Genomic DNA, 19,405 nt, shown 5'->3' with positions numbered 1-19,405 from the left:
TGCACTGAGTAAAGTAGCCAGGATAAGGTGATTCTGTTGCAGAGGACACTCTGTCTGACTGCTTCTTCTGCCCAGGAGGAACCAAGGATGTCCCATCCCCATTCCAGAGCTGCTCCATGCTGCCTCTTTCGAACGTTCTCCAAAACTTAGCCCACCCCTCGTGGGTAGCCATTGAAAAGCAGAGTTATTCCTGGTCATGTGCCAGCCCTGCAGGAGTGGGGCGTGTGCCCATCTGCTGTGCCGGCCTGTGCCAAAGCAGCCTGCTGCCCACGAACTCCCAAAGGACCCAGTGAAGCCTTCAGATCCCATCTGGCCTTTGGGGTTTGGGACCTTTTAGCCTGTGCCAGTTTGAAAGTGTGTGTGTGTGGCTATAAATTACTCATCAGTAATTGGAATGAGACAGCTTATTTACGGGCTCTGAGTACAGTGGGGAAGTTTGCTCACTGAACGGGCAAGACGGATGTTGCATTGATTTCCCCCCCCTTCCTTCCCCCCCCCTTGTGAAACAGGAACTATATTTCCAAGGAGAGGCAAAGTGCTTGTTTAGAAAGGATCATGTGCTAAATTGGAGTGTGTGTGTTGATGACTTAGGGGTCTACACAAATTTGCTGACCTTTTTTTTTGCAAAATCTCAAAAAAATATATATGAAGTTTTTGAACTCTTTTTAAGGAAATCTAGACTTCCAACATTGGTTGCCATAAATCTGGATTTTCCCGGACATTTCAGCGATTTCTGCCCGGGCACTCCTTCTGACTGCAGTATTCCGGCTGTGTTTAGAAAATTCCGGACGTATGGCAATCCTACCAAATAACGTACTGGAGGGAGATCTGATTTTAGGGCAGAATTAGAGGTTTATTATCCCCCCGCCCTGGGCAGTGCATCTCTATAGATTCTGCAGTTACTTACATTGTGTTATTCTCCTTAAGAAACAAATCAGAATTTTTGATGGTAAGAACTTCAATGTTTTTTTGGCATAACTGGGCTAAGAGGACGGAACAACGAGAACATGTGTGGGGAGTTTGAGAGTGTGGATAAGTAAAACGAGCTCAGCAGTAAAACACCTGCGTTGCATGCAGAAGGTCCCAGTTTCCATCTCCTGGAGAGACTCTGCCAGTCAGTGTGGACAATACAGTGGTACTTCGGGTTACATACGCTTCAGGTTACATACGCTTCAGGTTACATACGCTTCAGGTTACAGACTCCGCTAACCCAGAAATAGCACCTTGGGTTTAAGAACTTTGCTTCAGGATGATAATAGAAATCGTGCTCCAGCGGCGCAGCAGCAGCAGGAGGCCCCATTAGCTAAAGTGGTGCTTCAGGTTAAGAACAGTTTCAGGTTAAGAACGGCCCTCCGGAACGAATTAAGTTCTTAATTTCAGGTTAAGAACGGCCCTCCGGAAACACAGATAAACAGCCTGGGAAATAGCTGGGGCATTCTGCTTATCGACCCCCTAACTGGACCAAAGAGCCTTATTCCGATTCAAGCCATCAGTCCATCATGCTCAGTGTTGTCTGCACTGACCAGTATCAGCTCTCCAGGGTTTCAAGCAGGGAGTTTTCCCCATCCCTACCTGGGGATGCGGTCGGGGATTGAACCTGGAGCCTTCTGCACTCAGAGCAGCTGCTCTACCCCTGAGCTACTGCCCTTCCCCAGCACTTTTGCTGGATCTACATGCAGCCGCTGGGAGAGATCACCAGGGGGTCTGGGCTGGGTGTTCATCAGTGTGCGGATGATACCCAGCTCTACCTCTCTTTTAAATCAGAACCAGTAAAGGCGGTGAAGGTCCTGTGTGAGTGCCTGGAGGCAGTTGGAGGATGGATGGTGGCTAACAGATTGAGGTTGAATCCTGACAAGACAGAAGTACTGTTTTTGGGGGACAGGAGGCGGGCAGGTGTGGGGGATTCCCTGGTCCTGAATGGGGTAACTGTGCCCCTGAAGGACCAGGTGCGCAGCCTGGGAGTCATTTTGGACTCACAGCTGCCCATGGAGGCGCAGGTCAAATCTGCGTCCAGGGCGGCTGTTTACCAGCTCCATCTGGTACGTAGTCTGAGACCCTATCTGCCTGCGGACTGCCTTGCCAGAGTGGTGCATGCTCTGGTTATCTCCCGCTTGGACTACTGCAATGCGCTCTACGTGGGGCTACCCTTGAAGGTGACCCAGAAACTACAACTAATCCAGAATGCAGCAGCTGGACTGGTGACTGGGAGCGGCCGCCGAGACCATATAATCTTGGAAAGACATATATTGGCTCCCAGTACGTTTCCGAGCACAATTCAAAGTGTTGGTGCTGACCTTTAAAGCCCTAAACGGCCTCGGTCCAGGATATCTGAAGGAGCGTCTCCACCCCCATTGTTCTACCCAGACACTGAGGTCCAGCGCCGAGGGCCTTCTGGCGGTTCCCTCGCTATGAGAAGCCAAGTTACAGGGAACCAGTGAGAGGGCCTTCTTGGTAGTGGAGCCCTCCCTGTGGAATGCCCTCCCACCAGATGTCAAAGAGAACAACAACTACCAGACTTTTAGAAGACATCTGAAGGCAGCCCTGTTTAGGGAAGCTTTTAATGTTTGATGTACTACAGTATTTTAATATTTTTTTGGAAGCCGCCCAGAGTTAAATAACAATTATTATTATTATTATCATCTGAATATATCCTTCGGCTGTGGTTAATTGATGTTTTCTTTGTAACTGTTTTATGGTTTTATCATATGTTTGCAACACACGGACTCACCTTCACCTTGTTTCCCCCCCCCCCCTGCCCTTTTCCTGCCTCCTTCCCAGGTCTACAACGTTTACATGGCAGGCCGGCAGCTGTGTTCCAAGCGGTACCGCGAGTTCGCCATCCTGCACCAGAACTTGAAGCGGGAGTTTGCCAGCTTCACCTTCCCCCGCCTGCCGGGCAAGTGGCCCTTCTCCTTGTCAGAGCAGCAGCTGGATGCCAGGCGGCGGGGGCTGGAGGAATACCTGGAAAAGGGTACGCAGACAAGAGCACGTCTGTCAGGGAGGGGGCTGTTGGTGTGTTCTCCACCGACAGCCGATTCATCTGAACAAACCACCGTTTGGTCAGCTGCTTCCTTAGAAGTGGAGCTGAAACAAAAGGTTTCAGAAAGGCTAATAATTTGATTTTGAAAAGTACCCCTGCAGTGAATTACGCCACAGATTTTGCATGCATTTATTATTTAGTTCCGAAACATTTATACATTGGTACCTCGGGTTACATACGCTTCAGGTTACAGACTCCGCTAACCCAGAAATAGTGCTTCAGGTTAAGAACTTTGCTTCAGGATGAGAACAGAAATCGGGCTCCCGCGGTGCAGCGGCAGAAGGAGGCCCCATTAGCTAAAGTGGTGCTTCAGGTTAAGAACAGTTTCAGGTTAAGAATGGACCTCCAGAACGAATTAAGTACTTAACTCGAGGTACCACTGTACACAGCTTGATTGTAAGAAGCAAACAAACCTACTCAGCAAGCCTCAAAAAGGCTTATATATGTAAAAAACCAATAAAACGGTCAATAAGAAAAAACTAGCACTAGTAATTTAAGATTAAAAAATTTAAGCAACAGAACCTGTTTTCAGGGCAAGGTAACAAGTCATGCTCTTAAAAGAGACATTCCTAATAAGGGTTGGCAGGGAGGAATTCCTGTTCGGAGAAGGTGCATTTTTTATTTAGAGTTACGAGAATAAGCAGATACATGCAGATGCATTAAATCATGCAACCGGCTAAACCTCATTCGATCAATCACCTGGGAAATGTCTGTGGCCCCGCCCAGATGTGGCTGGACTCCAGGTCCCAGCAGCCGCAGAAGCCAGCATGGGCAAATGACGATGGGAGTTGTCGTCCTGAGAGCATCCAGAAGGCCTCTCAGGCTGCCCATCTCTGGCCCTGACAGTTCTTTAATCAAGCCTCAGGCTGCCCTGGAAGCTTTGAGAATTGAGGTCGACAGGAAACAGCCTTTGCCTCCTGTCCAGCCCTTCAGATTCCTCCTCTGGCATGGAAGTCTGGGTAAGGCAGAAGTTGCAAAGATTATCCTGGGAGCACCCAGTCCTGTAGCTAAGGAGGTGTGCATTTGATCAGTACTGGATGGGGGGGGGCACTACCTTCCTCTCCATCCCCACATAAATTGCATTAGCCCACCTGGCAAGCACATAATACAGTCCCCACCCCAGTTTTTTACAGGCTAAATGTTCTGGGGTGGCCTTTGAATAAGCAGGTGGGGGTCTGTGCTTGGCAGTGGGGCAGACCCACCACTCTGTTAATCTCCAAGGAAGCTTGAAAACAATCCAGGGATTGAGACCTCCTCTTGTTGTGCCAGTTCCCTCTTCCTGCCCGTTAACTTTAAAAATATTTTTTTTTTACCAACAACCAAAACACAAACAGTGAAACCCCCAAGTTAGATATTCTAAAATTATAATATTATGCAGTTTTTTCCTCCATTGGTTCACCTCTAACTCTTCTGCATTTTTCCATTTACTCGCTATAATCTGTCTGGCTGCAGTTATCATCAATTTTACCCATTTACATTCCTCTTTTGTTTTTATCTCGGTGCTACTCAGACAAATAAGAACCATTAATTTAGATATTCCCACCATCCTACCCACAGTTCCCGATATTTCTATACCAATCTGTTTCCAAAATTCATTAACTGACAGACAGTCCCGCCACATATGACTGTACGATCCCATCACTCCACATTTCCTCCAATAGTTCTTACTTCCAGATTTTGTAATATGATATAACCTTACAGATGTATAATACCATTTTTTGTACCAACTTCCTGCCCGTTAACTGAGTCGTTCTCCTTCCTTCTGCAGTGTGTTCCATCCGGGTCATCGGGGAGAGTGACATCATGCAGGAGTTCTTGTCAGAGTCAGATGAGGTAGGTGAGCAAAAAACTGGACGCTACAAGGGAGGTGCCAGAGCATGCGCAATTGATGCTTAAAGTATGCCCTAGAACAGGGGTGTCAAACTCAAATTCATTGGGGGCCACATTAGCAGTTTGGTGGCCGCTAGAGGACAGACGTTCTCTGGCTTGTAGGCTGCCGCGCATGCGATGAAGAGGCGGCTTTCTTGTGTCAAAAAAAAAAAAAAAAAGCGAGAATAAAAGGTGAAGGTTGACAGCCGGCGGCAGCTACATGGGCCACATGACGAGGTCTGGCGGGCCGGATTCGACCCGCGGGCCTTGTGTTTGACACCTGTGCCCTAGAATGTTGGACAGGGACCCGGGTGGCGCTGTGGTCTAAACCACAGAGCCTAAGACTTGCCAATCAGAAGGTCGGCGGTTCGAATCCCCACGATGGGGTGAGCTCCCGTTGCTCGGTCCCTGCTCCTGCCAACCTAGCAGTTCAAAAGCACGTCAGAGTGCAAGTAGATAAATAGGTACCACTCTGGCGGGAAGGTAAATGGCGTTTCCGTGCGCTGCTCTGGTTCGCCAGAAGCGGCTTAGTCATGCTGGCCACATGACCCTGAAGCTGTACGCCAGCTCCAATAAAGCCAGATGAGCACCGCAACCCCAGAGTCGGCCACGACTGGACCTAACGGTCAGGGGTCCCTTTACCTTCAGGGTGTTGGACTAAGTCCTTGGAGACCAGGGTTCAAATCCCCACATGCCAATGAAGCTCACCGGGTGACCTTAGGTCAGTTCGCTGCCTCTCAGCCTCACCTACTTCACAGGATTGTTGTGGGGATTAAATGATGAGGGATAGAACCATGCTCCCCATCTTGAGCTCTTTGCAGAAAATGGTGGGCTATCAGTGCAACCCCCCCAGTTTATAATAAACAAAAGGCTGTAGGTTCAATCTCCAGCTTCTCATCAAGGTGTCTATAGCTTTGAGAAGCTCAGCAATGACTTTTCCTGCCAGGCATTTCAGAAGAGTTGGGAAATCGTGTGTGTTTTGAGTTCTTAGTTGTTGTTTTTCAAAAACTAACACCCACACTCCTGCTTTCTGTTTAAGTGGATTGGCCCGTCACATTTCATTTTTATGAGCGGTATACTTTGAGCCTCTTTGCGGAGGACATAGTTGGCAGAAGAGCAGGACAGACATCTCAGCAAACGGGAAAAGCAGAACAAGGCGTCCTGGGGGGGGAGGCCCCCACCACCTGTACGTGCATATTGAACCTCCTATGTGGGTGTAGATAGAAGCTGCCCTTACAGAGCAAGAACTTGCTTGGCACTCTAGGCAAAGAGCCTTCTGAGCCATGGGGCTTGGGGACCCAGGCGCCTCAAAGAGCCCCTTCCTCCGTATCAACCATCTCAGGTCCAGCCATCAGCAGGGGAGGGCCTGTGGGTGGTGCTACTGCCACGGGGGGTTGCCTGACCTGTCACAGGGGTGTTTTTTAGTGGTAGTTCCTCATTTGTGGGGAACACCCCCACCCCCACATCCCTGTTCACGCAGGCATTTGATAGTTCCCTTCCTGGAAATTCTGAAATTATTTTAAGGACAAGTGATGGCTTTTATGAGTTTTAAATGATTTTTTTAGAAGGTTGTATTGAACCTTTTTAAAGAAGTCTTAGTTGTATTAGTATCGATCCCTTTGCTGCCCCGGGCTCCTTTGGAGCAAGGTATACTTCTAAAAGTATAAGGGACACAGGTGGCGGTGTGAGTTAAACCACAGAGCCTAGGACTTGCCGATCAGAAGGTCGGCGGTTCCAATCCCCATGACGGGGTGAGCTTCCATTGCTCAGTCCCTGCTCCTGCCAATCTAGCAGTTCGAAAGCACATCAAAGTGCAAGTAGATCAATAGGTACTGTTCCAGCGGGAAGGTAAACGGTGTTTCCGTTCGCTGCTCTGGTTCGCCAGAAGCGGCTTAGTCATGCTGGCCACATGACCCGGAAGCTGTACGCCGGCTCCCTCGGCCAATAAAGCGAGATGAGCGCCGCAACCCCAGAGTCGGCCACAACTGGACCTAATGGTCAGGGATCCCTTTATGTTTACCTATACAGTGGTACCTTGGGTTACATACGCTTCAGGTTACAGACTCCGCTAACCCAGAAATAGTACCTCGGTTTAAGAACTTTGCTTCAGGATGAGAACAGAAATCGTGCTCCAGCGGCGCAGCAGCAGCAGGAGGCCCCATTAGCTAAAGTGGTGCTTCAGGTTAAGAACAGTTTCAGGTTAAGAACAGACCTCCAGAACGAATTAAGTTCTTAAGCTGAGGTACAACTGTACTTCTAAAGAATTGTGTGCAGAAGGGTGTCCCCCATGATACAGGGAAGCCCCAGTCCACCCCCTCTCATTAGGGTGGGACCAAAGGCTTTTCCAGACCAGTGGCTGCCCTATATATACCCTTTTAGACAGGCTCGATTCCCCCAGCCGCTCATGGTAGGAAAGAATCCAGTTTGATAATGCAGGGTTCCACTTGACTAGGTGCAGGGAATCCTTGGCCGTCTAGATGTTGCTGAACTATGTCTCCCATCACCCCTAGCCATTGGGCATGCTTGCTAGGGCTGATGGGAGCTGCAGTTCAGCAAGGTCTGGAGGGCCAAAGCTCTCCTCCCCACCCCTAAACAGCCTCGGTCCAGGATACCTGAAGAAGCATCTCCACCTCCATCGTTCTACCCGGACACTGAGGTCCAGCTCCGAGGGCCTTCTGGCAGTTCCCTCGCTACGAGAAGCCAAGTTACAGGGAACCAGGCAGAGGGCCTTCTTGGTGGTGGCACCCGCCCTGTGGAACGCCCTCCCACCAGATGTCAAACAGAACAACAACTACCAGACTTTTAGACGACATCTGAAGGCAGCCCTGTTCAGGGAAGCTTTTAATGTTTAATAGGTTATTGTACTGTATTTTAGTGTTTTGTTGGAAGCCACCCGGAGTGGCTGGGGAAACCCAGCCAGATGGGCGGGGTATAAATAATAAATTATTATTATTATTAGCTCCCCTCTCTCCCCCTCTCTTTGCAACATCGCTCCTCATAGCTGAGGATCCTTTCCTTCTGCCATTGAGAAACCAGATTTTAAAACCTGGGACTGGAGCATGAGAGGCATACCTTAAACGAAAACAATAAATCCTGGCTTTATCTTCCCGCCCTTGCACCCTAGAACTACAACGGCGTGTCGGACGTGGAGCTCAGAGTGGCGCTTCCGGACATCACGACAGTGACCGTCCGGGTCAAAAAGAACAGCACCACGGACCAGGTGTATCAGGTGAGGAGGGCAGGGGGGCATCTAGAGATGTGTTTCCTCACCGGCAACAGAGAAAGAAAGACAGAAACAGGCTCGGATTTCTTTACTCTGTGTGCTGTTTTTAAGGAAGAGTCTGTAGACTTTTAGAAATGTGAGAAGCTGCCTTCTACTGAGCCAGACTCTTGTTCCATCCAGCTCAGCATTGTCTGCACAGACAGGCAGCAGCTGTCTGGGGTTTCAGACAGAGGGTATCTCCAGGCTTAACTTCCCATTCTGCACGTGACACACTGAGTCGTTTGTGTGGGAAAACTCCACCCTGAGAGACACGAAAAGGGAAGTGTGGGGCACCCTTCGTGGCTGTCTGCACTGGGGGGTGCCATTATGAGTGGCTCTTTGCTTAGCAGAATGAGGCCTTGGCAGGCTCTCCACGCCAAGCAGAGGAAGCTAGAAGGCCAGGCCATTGTCGCCAGCCTTTCCCACCCCTGCACAGTTCAGAGCCCCAGCCCTTTCCTCCTTCTCTCACACCTCCCCCACCGCCTTAATATTGGGAATTGAAACTGGCTGAATTGCAAAGAGCTGACCTAACCATCTCCAAAGCCTGAATCACTTTGCAAGAAGAAGCTGTGCTCAGTCCTTGCTCTAATACAGCCTTTCTCAACCTGTGGGTCCCCAGATGTTGTTGAACTACAACTCCCATCACCCCTAGCTAGCAAGGCCAGAGCTCAGGGATGATGGGAGTTGTAGTCCAACAACATCTGGGGACCCACAGGTTGAGAACCGCTGCTCTAAAATAACAAGCAGATGTGGGGGTTGGGTCAGGCTTCATGCCTCTGGCCTCAGAGTCTGGCTTGAGAATTAGCAGCTCACCCCCTTTTCATCACCATCATCATTATTATTGTAACATAATAGCCTTTACTAACAGCCTCAAGGTACAGTGGAACCTATTACGATTATTACTTACTAATTTATTACTCGACATTCACTCTAAGGCAGCATTACCCAACCTTGGGTCTCCAGCTGTTTTTGGGACTACAACTCCCACCATCCCTAACTAGCAGGACCAGAGATGATGGGAATTGTAATCCCAAAACAGCTGGAGACCCAAAGTTGGGAAACACTGCTCTAAGGTGCCAGGATGGGCCACAGCATTAAAAACAAATGAAAACATCTTAGCTAACAGAGTGAGCCCCTGTCTGCATTCAGCCCTGTCAGTTGGTCACTCCACAGCGTGACAGAATGTAGAGAATTGACACGTATAATGTAATCTAGCAGTGTGTGTATATATAGATAAATACTGAGTTGAGAGGGGTTTTTTATTCATATTTTTATTGTAACATAATGACCTTTACTAACAACCCAAAGGTGCAACACCAGGGTATTTCATCACACTGTGTCCAAACCATAAGAAATAAAGTCCCACCAGCTGACATAAAAGCGTTCTGAGTCCTCTGTCCTTCTGGAGGCATGAAATTGATGTTATTTCCCCCTGCTAGAGCCAAAGTCCATACGTTCGTATATGACACAAAGACAGAGGTAGATTCTCTGAAAGGTTTTCCACCGCTGGGCTGTTGAAATCCCAGCTGCAGCTAACGTCTGTGGAGTAACCAGCTTTCACATTATCAGCCTGCGTACTCAGTGGCGACAGTGGTGGGAAGGCCTGAACAGGCGATTTGAGCTATTTGAGCTGTTTATTGATATAATTTGAGATATTTATTGATATGCTTGAGACCAGAATAACGAAACCCAAGGGCACGAAAGATGGAAGAATGTTCTGCAAGCGACAACCCTGCCAGCCGTTCTGTGTGTGTATTAGCATCCCTTGAAGGGATAGTCGTGTGCCCAGAGGCAGCCCTGCTGTGCCTTGCACTGTCCCAGGGATTAAACACCCCCCCCCCCAGTTTGTCTGAGGCTTATTCTTTCTCTTCTCCCTCTTCTTGCTCTCCAGGCTGTTGCTGCCAAAGTTGGGATGGACAGCACAACCGCCAACTACTTTGCCTTGTTTGAAGTGATCAATCACTCTTTTGGTGAGGCCTGAAGCCGGGTGGGAGGTTCAGAGTGTGCGGGGTGTGTGTCTTTCTTCTGCATGTTCAGAGATTTCCTTGAGCCCCTTCCCTAGGAGGGAAAAGCTCAAGCAGCGGACAAAATCCAGAAAAAAACAAGAAACTGCTAAGTGGGGGGAAATGCATGATACCTTTATAAGATTATACATGTTGCGGAGGAAGCAGCATATTTTTATGCACCCGACCATAAGACGCACCTAGTTTTTGGAGGAGGAAAACAAGAAAAAAAAATATTCTGAATCCCAGAAGCCAAAACAGCAAGAGGGAGTGCTGCTCAGTGATCCTTCTGGCTGTTCTGGCTTCTGGGATAGCCGCACAGCCTGCATTCGCTCCATAAGACGCACACACATTTCCCCTTACTTTTTGGGAGGGAAAAAGTGTGTCTTACAGAGCGAAAAATACGGTAAATGAGCTTTTCTCTCTCCCCACAACCCAGAATATTGTAATTCAGGGCCACCCACTGGAATTCGGCAGTGAAATAGTTTAAAAGGATCTGGTTTGAGTTTAGGCATCTTTGTCTATGGATCCGTGGGAGGAGTGGGGAGTTAAATGAGCACCCTCTGCATATGTGGTACCAATCCTTCACTTCCTCCTCCTCCTCCTCCACTTCACATTTCTGCATTCCCCCCCCCCCACACACAGTGCGGAAGCTGGCGCCCAACGAGTTCCCCCACAAGCTCTATGTGCAGAACTACACCTCGGCCGTGCCGGGGACCTGCCTGACGATCCGGAAGTGGCTCTTCACCACGGAGGAGGAGGTCCTTCTGAACGACAACGACCTGGCGGTCACCTATTTCTTCCACCAGGTGGGTGCCCTCGGGCGGTCTCTGCGCTCGCACGGTCTTTGTGCATGCGTGTCTGTCTGTCTCTTGCGGGCTCTTCTTTTTGAAGACGGATTGCAGGGGGTCTCACACACACAGTGTGCTACAGTTATGTAGCAATCTTTCCAGGGAGCGGAAGAAGGAGGTAAAAGGCAGCTGGGGTAACACGAATAGTAGTGCTTAAAATTATACATGGTATGGTGACAGTGGGCAGAGAGAGGTTTTCCTCCCTCTTTCAGAATACAGTCATACCTCGGGTTACAGACCCTTCAGGTTGCGGTTTTTTTGGGTTACAGACACGCTGAAACCTGGAAGTACCGGAACGGGTTACTTCTGGGTTTCGGCGGTTGCACATGTGCAGAAGCGCCGAATCACAACCCCTGCATGCGCAGACGCAGCACTGCGGGTTGTGAACGTGCCTCCCGCACGGATCACGTTCGCAACCCGAGCGTCCACTGTAGTACAAGTGACATACATCTTACATGGGTTTATGTCCCTGCCTACTGCACATTATGAGCCTACTGCGCATATGAGCAAAATTGTGCAAAGCCAGGAATCCCTGGAACCGAATTAATGAGTGCTAGAAGGTCAAGGGAAAGGAAAAAATATAGAATTACAGCTGTAATTGACTAAGTATGAGATGAAGCTAAAAAAAAGAGAAAATGAGCAATTAGTTAATTGGAGTGAGGGGTTGTTGAAGAAATTTTAAAACGGGGGTGCAGAAAAGGGGAGGTAAGGGGAAGTCTGGGAAGTAAGGTTTATGAAAAAGAGGTTTTGAAATTATACATGTCTATATGTTTTGTTTGTCTATGTATTGTGTGTTGTTTTGTTTTTTAATTTGTGTTGGGAAATCAATAAAAAATTATTAAAAAAAAGGAATCCCTGGAACCGGGCCCACTCACTGCAAGGCTGCAGGGCCGTTTGCTTGCCTTTGGGAAGGAAGTGGCAGGGCCAGAAGTCCAGCAGTTTGCTCCCCTGGCTTTGGGAAGGCGGCATGGGCACTCTGGGGTGCTGCCATTGCATATTAGTGCAGGTGTTTTTTTTTTTTTTGGGGGGGGGAGATAAATAAATGCAGAGTGGGTTTCCTCCACACTCCATTTATTTATTTATTCCGCCCCCCCCCCCAAAGCTGCAATCGCAAAAGTAAAATGTAGGTAAGTTGCAACTTACCTGTACTTTGCTTTCTTTACAGGCAGTCAGCAGACCATTAAAACATTCTATAACAATCAGCAGTTACCTTTGATAAAACTAATAACAATGCACATTAATAAAGCTGAAAGGCACAGAATCAAAATGCTAGACTGTATGTCAGGCGGTCATAGGAGGCCTACTGAAAATATCTTTATATAAGAATAATAGTAATAATTTATTATTTATACCCCACCCAGCTGGCTGGGCTTCCCCAGACACTCTGGGCGGCTTCCAACAAAATATTAAAATACAGTAATGCATCAAACATTAAAAGCTTCCTTAAAGAGGGCTGCCTTCAGATGTCTTCTAAAAGTCTGGTAGTTGTTGTTCTCTTTGACATCTGCTGGGAGGGCGTTCCACAGGGCGGGCGCCACCACCGAGAAGGCCCTCTGCCTGGTTCCCTGTAACTTGGCTTCTTGCAGCAAGGAAACTGCCAGAAGACCCTCAGTGCTGGACCTCAGTGTCTGGGCAGAACGATGGGGGTAGAGACGCTCCTTCAGGTATACTGGACTGAGGCCATTTAGGGCTTTAAGCATAAGGACTAGAAACTTGGAAGTCCTAATGACAGGATGTCAGGAGCTGGCGTGGCGTTTGAAGCAAAACACGGAGATTGACAGTGAAGTGGAATGGAGGGTGACCAAAGCTGGTCTAGGCATACCCAGGTGATCTTGTGGTAGCCGAGCCAAGGAGAAACAAAAATTACTGGCGTTGGCCCTAGTTGAAGAACCAGGCCGGTCTCTGAATGCTTCTTATGTCACCCAGGCTGTTGATGACGTGAAGAAGGGGTACATTAAAGCCGAGGAGAAGTCCTACCAGCTCCAGAAGCTCTGTGAGCAACGGAAGATGGTCATGGTAAGGGAAGTCCCCTACCCCCCCCCCCCATTCGGAGAAAGGCATTCTGGGATGTGGGCTTTGCTGTTCCTGCCTGCTGGGCTGTAGCACCTGGAAGCAGCGAAATGCCTTTCCTATATCGTATGCGGAATTTTGTAACTTGTAGTTTTTAAGATCCTTTCCCTCTCTTTTGATTGGTATTTCATGTTTAGAATTGATCACATTGACTGCATCGAGTTAATAAAGTTTTAATCTTGGCGATAGATGGGGTTGGATCGGAAATCAAAAGAGCGGCATCATCTGCAAATAAACTGATTTTATGCTGTGCATTTCATAGCCCTTAATGTCTGAAAACCTCCCTTGCTGCTGTTGCCGGAGGTTCCCTAGTAATGAATAGCCAAGAGCAGCAGTGAGAGAGGACAACCTCGTTTTGTGCCTTTACCAATTTTAACGTTGGCGCTTTCAAAGACATTTAGTCTAATGCTGGTTATGCTTTCCTAATACAGTTAAATTTTCTATTGATTTTAATCTATTAAAAGAAAATGGTAAGTGGGAAGCCAATAAAGGAAAAAGGGGAGAGAACTGTACACACACAAAAAATACTTTTAGATAGGAGAGTTAAAATAGAGTGAAATGAATTACAAGCCGATACGCCGTTAATTATTTTACTGTTCCAACATTGGATGGACAGGGTTGGGAAGCATTTTATTGAGGCTTTTAAATCCTCTTAAATGAGCAAATAAATGGGCAGGCATTGCTTTATAATTAACCCTAAAAAGCGGGATGTGGGAGCAGCGCTGACTGTGCTTGATTGGCTGGCCTTTTAGCCAATCAGATTAGAAAGCAGGGAGGGTGCATCCTGTATTCCTCCTCACTTCCTGCGACTTCCTCCCCTGCAGTACCTGAACATGCTGCGGACCTGCGAGGGTTACAACGAGATCATCTTCCCACACTGCTCCTGCGACTCGCGGCGGAAGGGTCACGTGATCACAGCCATCAGCATCAAGCACTTTAAACTCCATGCCTGCACCGAGGAGGGTCAGCTAGAGGTCAGCCGCCAGGGGTCCCTGGCTGGGGCGGTTGGTGTGGGTCTCCGCAGTGGGGCGAGAGCGGCTGAAAGGCCCCCACACCCAAGGAGGTTCCCTCTCGTTCCCTCTCATTGACACCTCCGCTTCCTCTCCTCTCTCTCAGAACCAGGTAATAGCCTTCGAATGGGACGAGATGCAGCGATGGGACACCGACGAAGAGGGCATGGCGTTCTGCTTCGAATACGCGCGGGGGGAAAAGAAGCCACGCTGGGTGAAGATCTTCACCCCTTACGTGAGTGTGGGCCGACGGGGAAGACAGCGAGGCATCGGGGAGGCAGCAGGGGCACGGAATATCTAGCGATGCCTTTGGAGCTGCCACCAGGGGACACCAGCCTCTGACCTTTTGGGGGAAAGAGGCGTCTGGTCAGTGGAGCTGCGGCTGGGATGGCGGAGCCGAATGAGAGGTGCAAACCCACAGTCCTGAGAGATGGTTGTGTTTTCTCTTTCTCTCTCTCCCACCCCATTGCAGTTTAACTACATGCACGAATGTTTCGAGCGAGTGTTCTGCGAGCTCAAGTGGCGGAAAGAGGTGAGGAGTCCCGTTTGGCGTCATTTATGGTGATGCAAAGCGTGTTTTTGCCTTCCACAAGGAGATATCTTCCCTACGGTTCTCAGTGTGCAAGACTGGCAAAACTTGTCTGCCAGGTTGGGATAGGGTTTTGCAAAGTGGTCTTGCAGCAGCCACTAAGAGATGCTCCTTTCAGGAGAGGGCAGAGACCCTGTTCATGTCTATCGCTGTCTTGTGCTTGGCTGGTTCCTGCTTGCAGGCTTCCTATTAGAGCAGCGGTTCTCCACCTGTGGGTCCCCAGATATTGTTGGACTACAACTCCCATCATCCCTGAGCTCTGGCCTTGCTAGCTAGGGGTGATGGGAGTTGTAGTTCAACAACATCTGGGCACCCACAGGTTGAGAAAGGCTGTATTAGAGCATCTGGTTGGCCACTGTGCGAACAGGATGTTGGACTACATGGTCCCTCTTTGGCCTGATCCGGTAGGGCTTGTCGTATGAGTAACAGTGTGGAGGGCTCTTGCCTTCATCATCATCATCATCAAAATAATTTTTTATTTATATCCTGCCCTTCCCAGTTCAAAAACCGGGCTCAGGGCGGCTAACAACAAATTTAAAACACTTAATTGTAAAAGCAGCATAAAATACAGTATAAAAACATGAATAACAATAAAAATCAAAAATCAATTTAGGGGAAATAAGCCTTAGATAATCCCCAGGGCTAGCTGGCTGAATTAGTCCTACTTGGGCCAGCGAGGAGGCCTGGGGAGAATTAGCTGTGGGGTCTCAGAGCGGATGATCTTCATAAAAGGGGAGGGGGAGGGAAGAGAAGGGAAATAAAAGATCAGGCTGAATTCAAATTAAAAGCTAGGTGGAATAGCTCTGTCTTACAGGCCTGGCGGAAGGAGGTTAAATCCTGAAGGGCCCTAGTCTCATGGGACAGAGCATTCCACCAGGTTGGAGCCACCACTGAGAAGGCCCTGGCGGAGGATAGTCTGACTTCCTTAGGGCCCAGGACGTCTAAGCTATGGTTCTTCATGGACCTTAAGGTCCTTTGCGGGGCAGACCAGGAGAGGCAGTCCCGTAAATACGAGGGCCCTAAGCCCCACCTGTGGACTTGCTGGAAGAATCTGTTTACCCACTGTGAGACAGAAGCTGTTTAATTAGAAGAGCCCTTTGGCCTCATCTAGCTTCAGGGCTCTTATGTGGCACGTGCAAGCCAAGAACTGGAAGAGCTGCCATTTTTATTATTGCTGGGAGCCAGTGGAACGCTGCCTCTAAATTCCTGGTTGCCTCCTTAGTCTTCCCACCCCACCTAGTGCACCTCCAGATGTTTCAGACTACAACTCCCACAATCCCCTGCTGGCATAGCCGTGTGACTTGGGGCTGGCAGGAAGAGTGCAGGTGGTCAGAGCCCATTTGGAGGTGTGCCTGGTTTGGGGAAGACAAGCGATCTGTCAAGGTGGACCTCAAGAGGTTTGATTGGAAGGGTGGAGGAAGAGGCGGGGCTGACACCTCTGCTCCTGGAGCTGATTGGCCGCCGCTCGCTTCCATACTTCCTCTTAAAACAATCCTGTCCTTTCAAAGGTGGAGGAAGAGGCGACAGACAAGGATAACAAGAACTGCAGTAAAGACAACATGTGCAGCAAGGTAAGGGGATGAGGACCCTCCCACCCCCCCCCCCAGTTTTCTAGCGCAAGTGCAGGATAAGAGCTCTGCTTCTTTTCCGTGTTGTGCAGAACGTGTTTGAGGTTGGGAAGAGCTAACCCCACTCTCTGGTCTGCTTCAAAGAGGCGCCCCGATTCAAACTGGGCCGAGACATCTTCCAAGACTTGATCTGGCTCAAAACAGCAGTTTCTAAGTGTTGCTAATAATATTAATAGGGACACAGGTGGCGCTGTGGGTTAAACCACAGAGCCTAGGGCTTGCTGATCAGAAGGTCGGCGGTTCGAATCCCCACGACGGGGTGAGCTCCCGTTGCTCGGTCCCTGCTCCTGCCAACCTAGCAGTTCGAAAGCACGTCAAAGTGCAAGTAGATCAGTAGGTCTGGCGGGAAGGTAAACAACGTTTCCATGCGCTGCTCTGGTTTCGCCAGAAGCGGCTTAGTCATGCTGGCCACGTGATCCGGAAGCTGTACGCCGGCTCCCTCTGCCAATAAAGCGAGATGAGCACCGCAACCCCAGAGTCAGCCACAACTGGACCTAATGGTCAGGGGTCCCTTTACCTTTAATATTATTAATAAAGTTAAGCCTGCAGCTTACTGCGGGAGTTTGTTCCATTCTGGGGATTGCGCCTAAGGCCAAAATTGCAAACAGCCAAAGCAGGTTGGGTTCATTGGTGGGTGGGGTTGCCAAAGTCATTTCCCCCAGAACCCTGCTCTCTTTCCGCCCCCCTTTATTTATATATTTCCCGCCGTACATGTCAAGCTGAATGCGCACGAGTTTAGCGTGCATACATTGTGGGCTTAGCATAATAATAATTTGCAGTTGAAGTGGTAATTGGCGTGGCCCAGTGGTCAAGGATTTGGGATTCCCAACATCATCTGTGCACCATGGGTGGTCCTACCCCGATGCCTGCTTTGAAAGTGCTCTTCTGAGCATGCCCAATATCACTTTTCCTGCTTGAAATCTTGGGATTTGTAGTTTCTTTGCCTGGGGAAACTGACTTTCCATCACTCCAGGGCAAGGCGGTGTGTACCTGAGCCCAAGCTGAGGACCTGGGTCTGCCGGCCGGCCGGCCAACCTCCTTTTATTAACTTTCCCCTCCTGCTGTTGCCCTGCCGCTGAAGGTGCCCATGAAAGCCCCTTCCGAGGATTTTGTCAGCGTTCACCAGGAATGCTATCGCAACCCTGGCAGCTTTTAAGGCAGATTTTGTGGGGAGGGTCTGTGTCCGTAGATCACTTTTTCCATTGCTTCTCTTGGTATCTCAGCCGTCGTTCTCTCTCTCTTGGTCTCCCTTCCAGAACATCTTTCAGATGATGCGGACACAGCACAGAGACATTACGACTTAGCCTCGCGGCCGCCATGGACAAAAACAGACAACCACACACACACACACACACACACACACACAGACAGACCGAGAAGCAAAACGTATTATCCCTTTCCCCGCCCCCCTTCCTGAAAATTAACACTTTTAAAAACGAAAAAGAGAGAGGGGAAAATGGTTTATTGTATTAAAGCCCTTAAAACTAAATATTAATAATACCATTTGTGAATTTCATGTTAAATCAACTGGGGGGGCGGGGGGGGGCGCAGGCAGGGATCCAGCCAAGCTGTTGGAAGCAGGAAGGGTGGGAAGAGAGGGAGGTGGGAGCGGGGAATCCCGTTTATTACCACCGAAAATTATGGGGGGGGGGGTCTTCTCCCCCCTACAGTTTGCCCCCCTTCCTGTTGTTCAAAGATGGACTCTGCTGAGGGTTTTTTTCTGTTCTTTCCTTTTCCTTTTTTTTTTAAACAAACTGGATATAGAAATGTACATCCATTTGCACTGTTTGGACATATATATGTATGTATGTAAAAAAAAAATTATATATACAAACTATCACACACGTATATACATATATATATAATTTCATCTCGGCGGCCATTTAACTTTCAGAATGCTTACATTTCTACACGGAGTTTTCCTTCCTCCAGAATTTGTCATGGTGGTGCTTCTTTTTCCTCTCGTAAAAAATAAATAAATCTGGAACCAGGAAGAGAGGGGGCGGGAATGGAAAACAGCATTAAAAGAGCTGCCTTTGCTCTCATTCATAGGAATTAACTGGAGCCGAAACAAATTTCAAATGCCATCATCGTCCAATCCCACATTCTGAAACCATGAAAGAAGTTTGAATTTCAATGCTTGAAGCCCCTTTTAAAAGTGTGTGTGTGTGTGAGAGAGAGAATTTCTTCCCCCTGTTTTTGCGGCTGCGTTTTGGGATGTCGGCAGGAGAAGTGGGGGGAAGTCTCTGAACAAAGCATTTCAGGAAAAACACTTTTGGTTCCAACTGGATTGAAACATCCAAGTTGTGTTTGTAATTCTGGAATTCCAGCTTGAAGATTTTGTTGGGTTTTTTTTGTGGGGGGGGGGGCGGTGTTTAAATTTAATAATTGCATCTGGGAGCCTTGGCTATTCCGAGCTTATAAAACCTACTGCCTCTGTCACCGCCCACCGTTGTGGCATTTGAGATTTTGCCAGTGTCACCGTCATGCATTTAAAATTGAGCAAAGAGGGGCTGGATGAGAAGAGGAGGTGAAAGAAAATTCCACCCTCCCTCCTTACAAGATTAGAACCCACCATCATGGAAACATGGTTGTTGCATGAACTGCTATCCAGCACAGCCATGATCGGCAGCTGGAGAGTTCTGCCCTATTCCCCTCCCAGAACTACAATTTCCGGGGTGTTTTAACAGTCAGTTCCTCTTCCCAAGACACTCCGGAAATCGATGCTTCCCAAGATTCTTTGGGGAACCGTGACTGTTTAAAGCATAGCTGTCAACGTTTCCCTTTTTCAAAGGGAAATTCCCTTATCCCGAATAGGATTCTTCGCAAGAAGAGGGGAAAGTTGACAGCTTTGGTTTAAAGTGGTATCATAGCGCTTTGAATGTGTGGTGCAAATGTGGCCAAGGCGAGGAGAAGCCATTTCTTCCCCATCCTCTTTCTTTCAAAGCATTTATGGCTCGAGATTTCCTGCCAGGAGGCGTACCAAGAGTGATGGGGCTGGGTCAAGGTGCAGGCCAGTTTCCGGCCTTTAAAACAACACGGGAGATGATGGCCAAGCAAGCCGGAGTGGTGGCCCGTTCTCG

General features: G+C 48.8%; 1 protein-coding gene across 2 annotated transcripts in view; it reads left to right on the top strand.

The window, feature by feature from the left end:
• Positions 1 to 17,811, top strand: part of SNX27 (sorting nexin 27) — a 44,811-nt gene extending 27,000 nt beyond the window's left edge. For both annotated transcript variants that reach the window (XM_083715775.1, XM_083715776.1), the window contains exons 3-13: positions 2,779 to 2,971; positions 4,809 to 4,873; positions 8,034 to 8,138; positions 10,063 to 10,141; positions 10,820 to 10,983; positions 12,952 to 13,041; positions 13,920 to 14,069; positions 14,212 to 14,340; positions 14,578 to 14,637; positions 16,203 to 16,265; positions 17,579 to 17,811. In XM_083715775.1, the coding sequence (XP_083571901.1) occupies positions 2,779 to 2,971; positions 4,809 to 4,873; positions 8,034 to 8,138; positions 10,063 to 10,141; positions 10,820 to 10,983; positions 12,952 to 13,041; positions 13,920 to 14,069; positions 14,212 to 14,340; positions 14,578 to 14,637; positions 16,203 to 16,265; positions 17,579 to 17,626 (1,146 nt within the window). In that variant the 3' untranslated portion in view covers positions 17,627 to 17,811. The remainder of the gene's footprint in view (positions 1 to 2,778; positions 2,972 to 4,808; positions 4,874 to 8,033; positions 8,139 to 10,062; positions 10,142 to 10,819; positions 10,984 to 12,951; positions 13,042 to 13,919; positions 14,070 to 14,211; positions 14,341 to 14,577; positions 14,638 to 16,202; positions 16,266 to 17,578) is intronic.
• Positions 17,812 to 19,405: the final 1,594 nt, after the last annotated feature.

This window comes from Podarcis gaigeae (assembly GCF_964106915.1).
Source record: "Podarcis gaigeae genome assembly, chromosome: 16".
NCBI classification, from domain to species: Eukaryota; Metazoa; Chordata; class Lepidosauria; order Squamata; family Lacertidae; genus Podarcis; species Podarcis gaigeae.
Note: the sequence above shows the minus strand (reverse complement) of the source record. Positions and strands in the feature narration are given on the sequence as shown.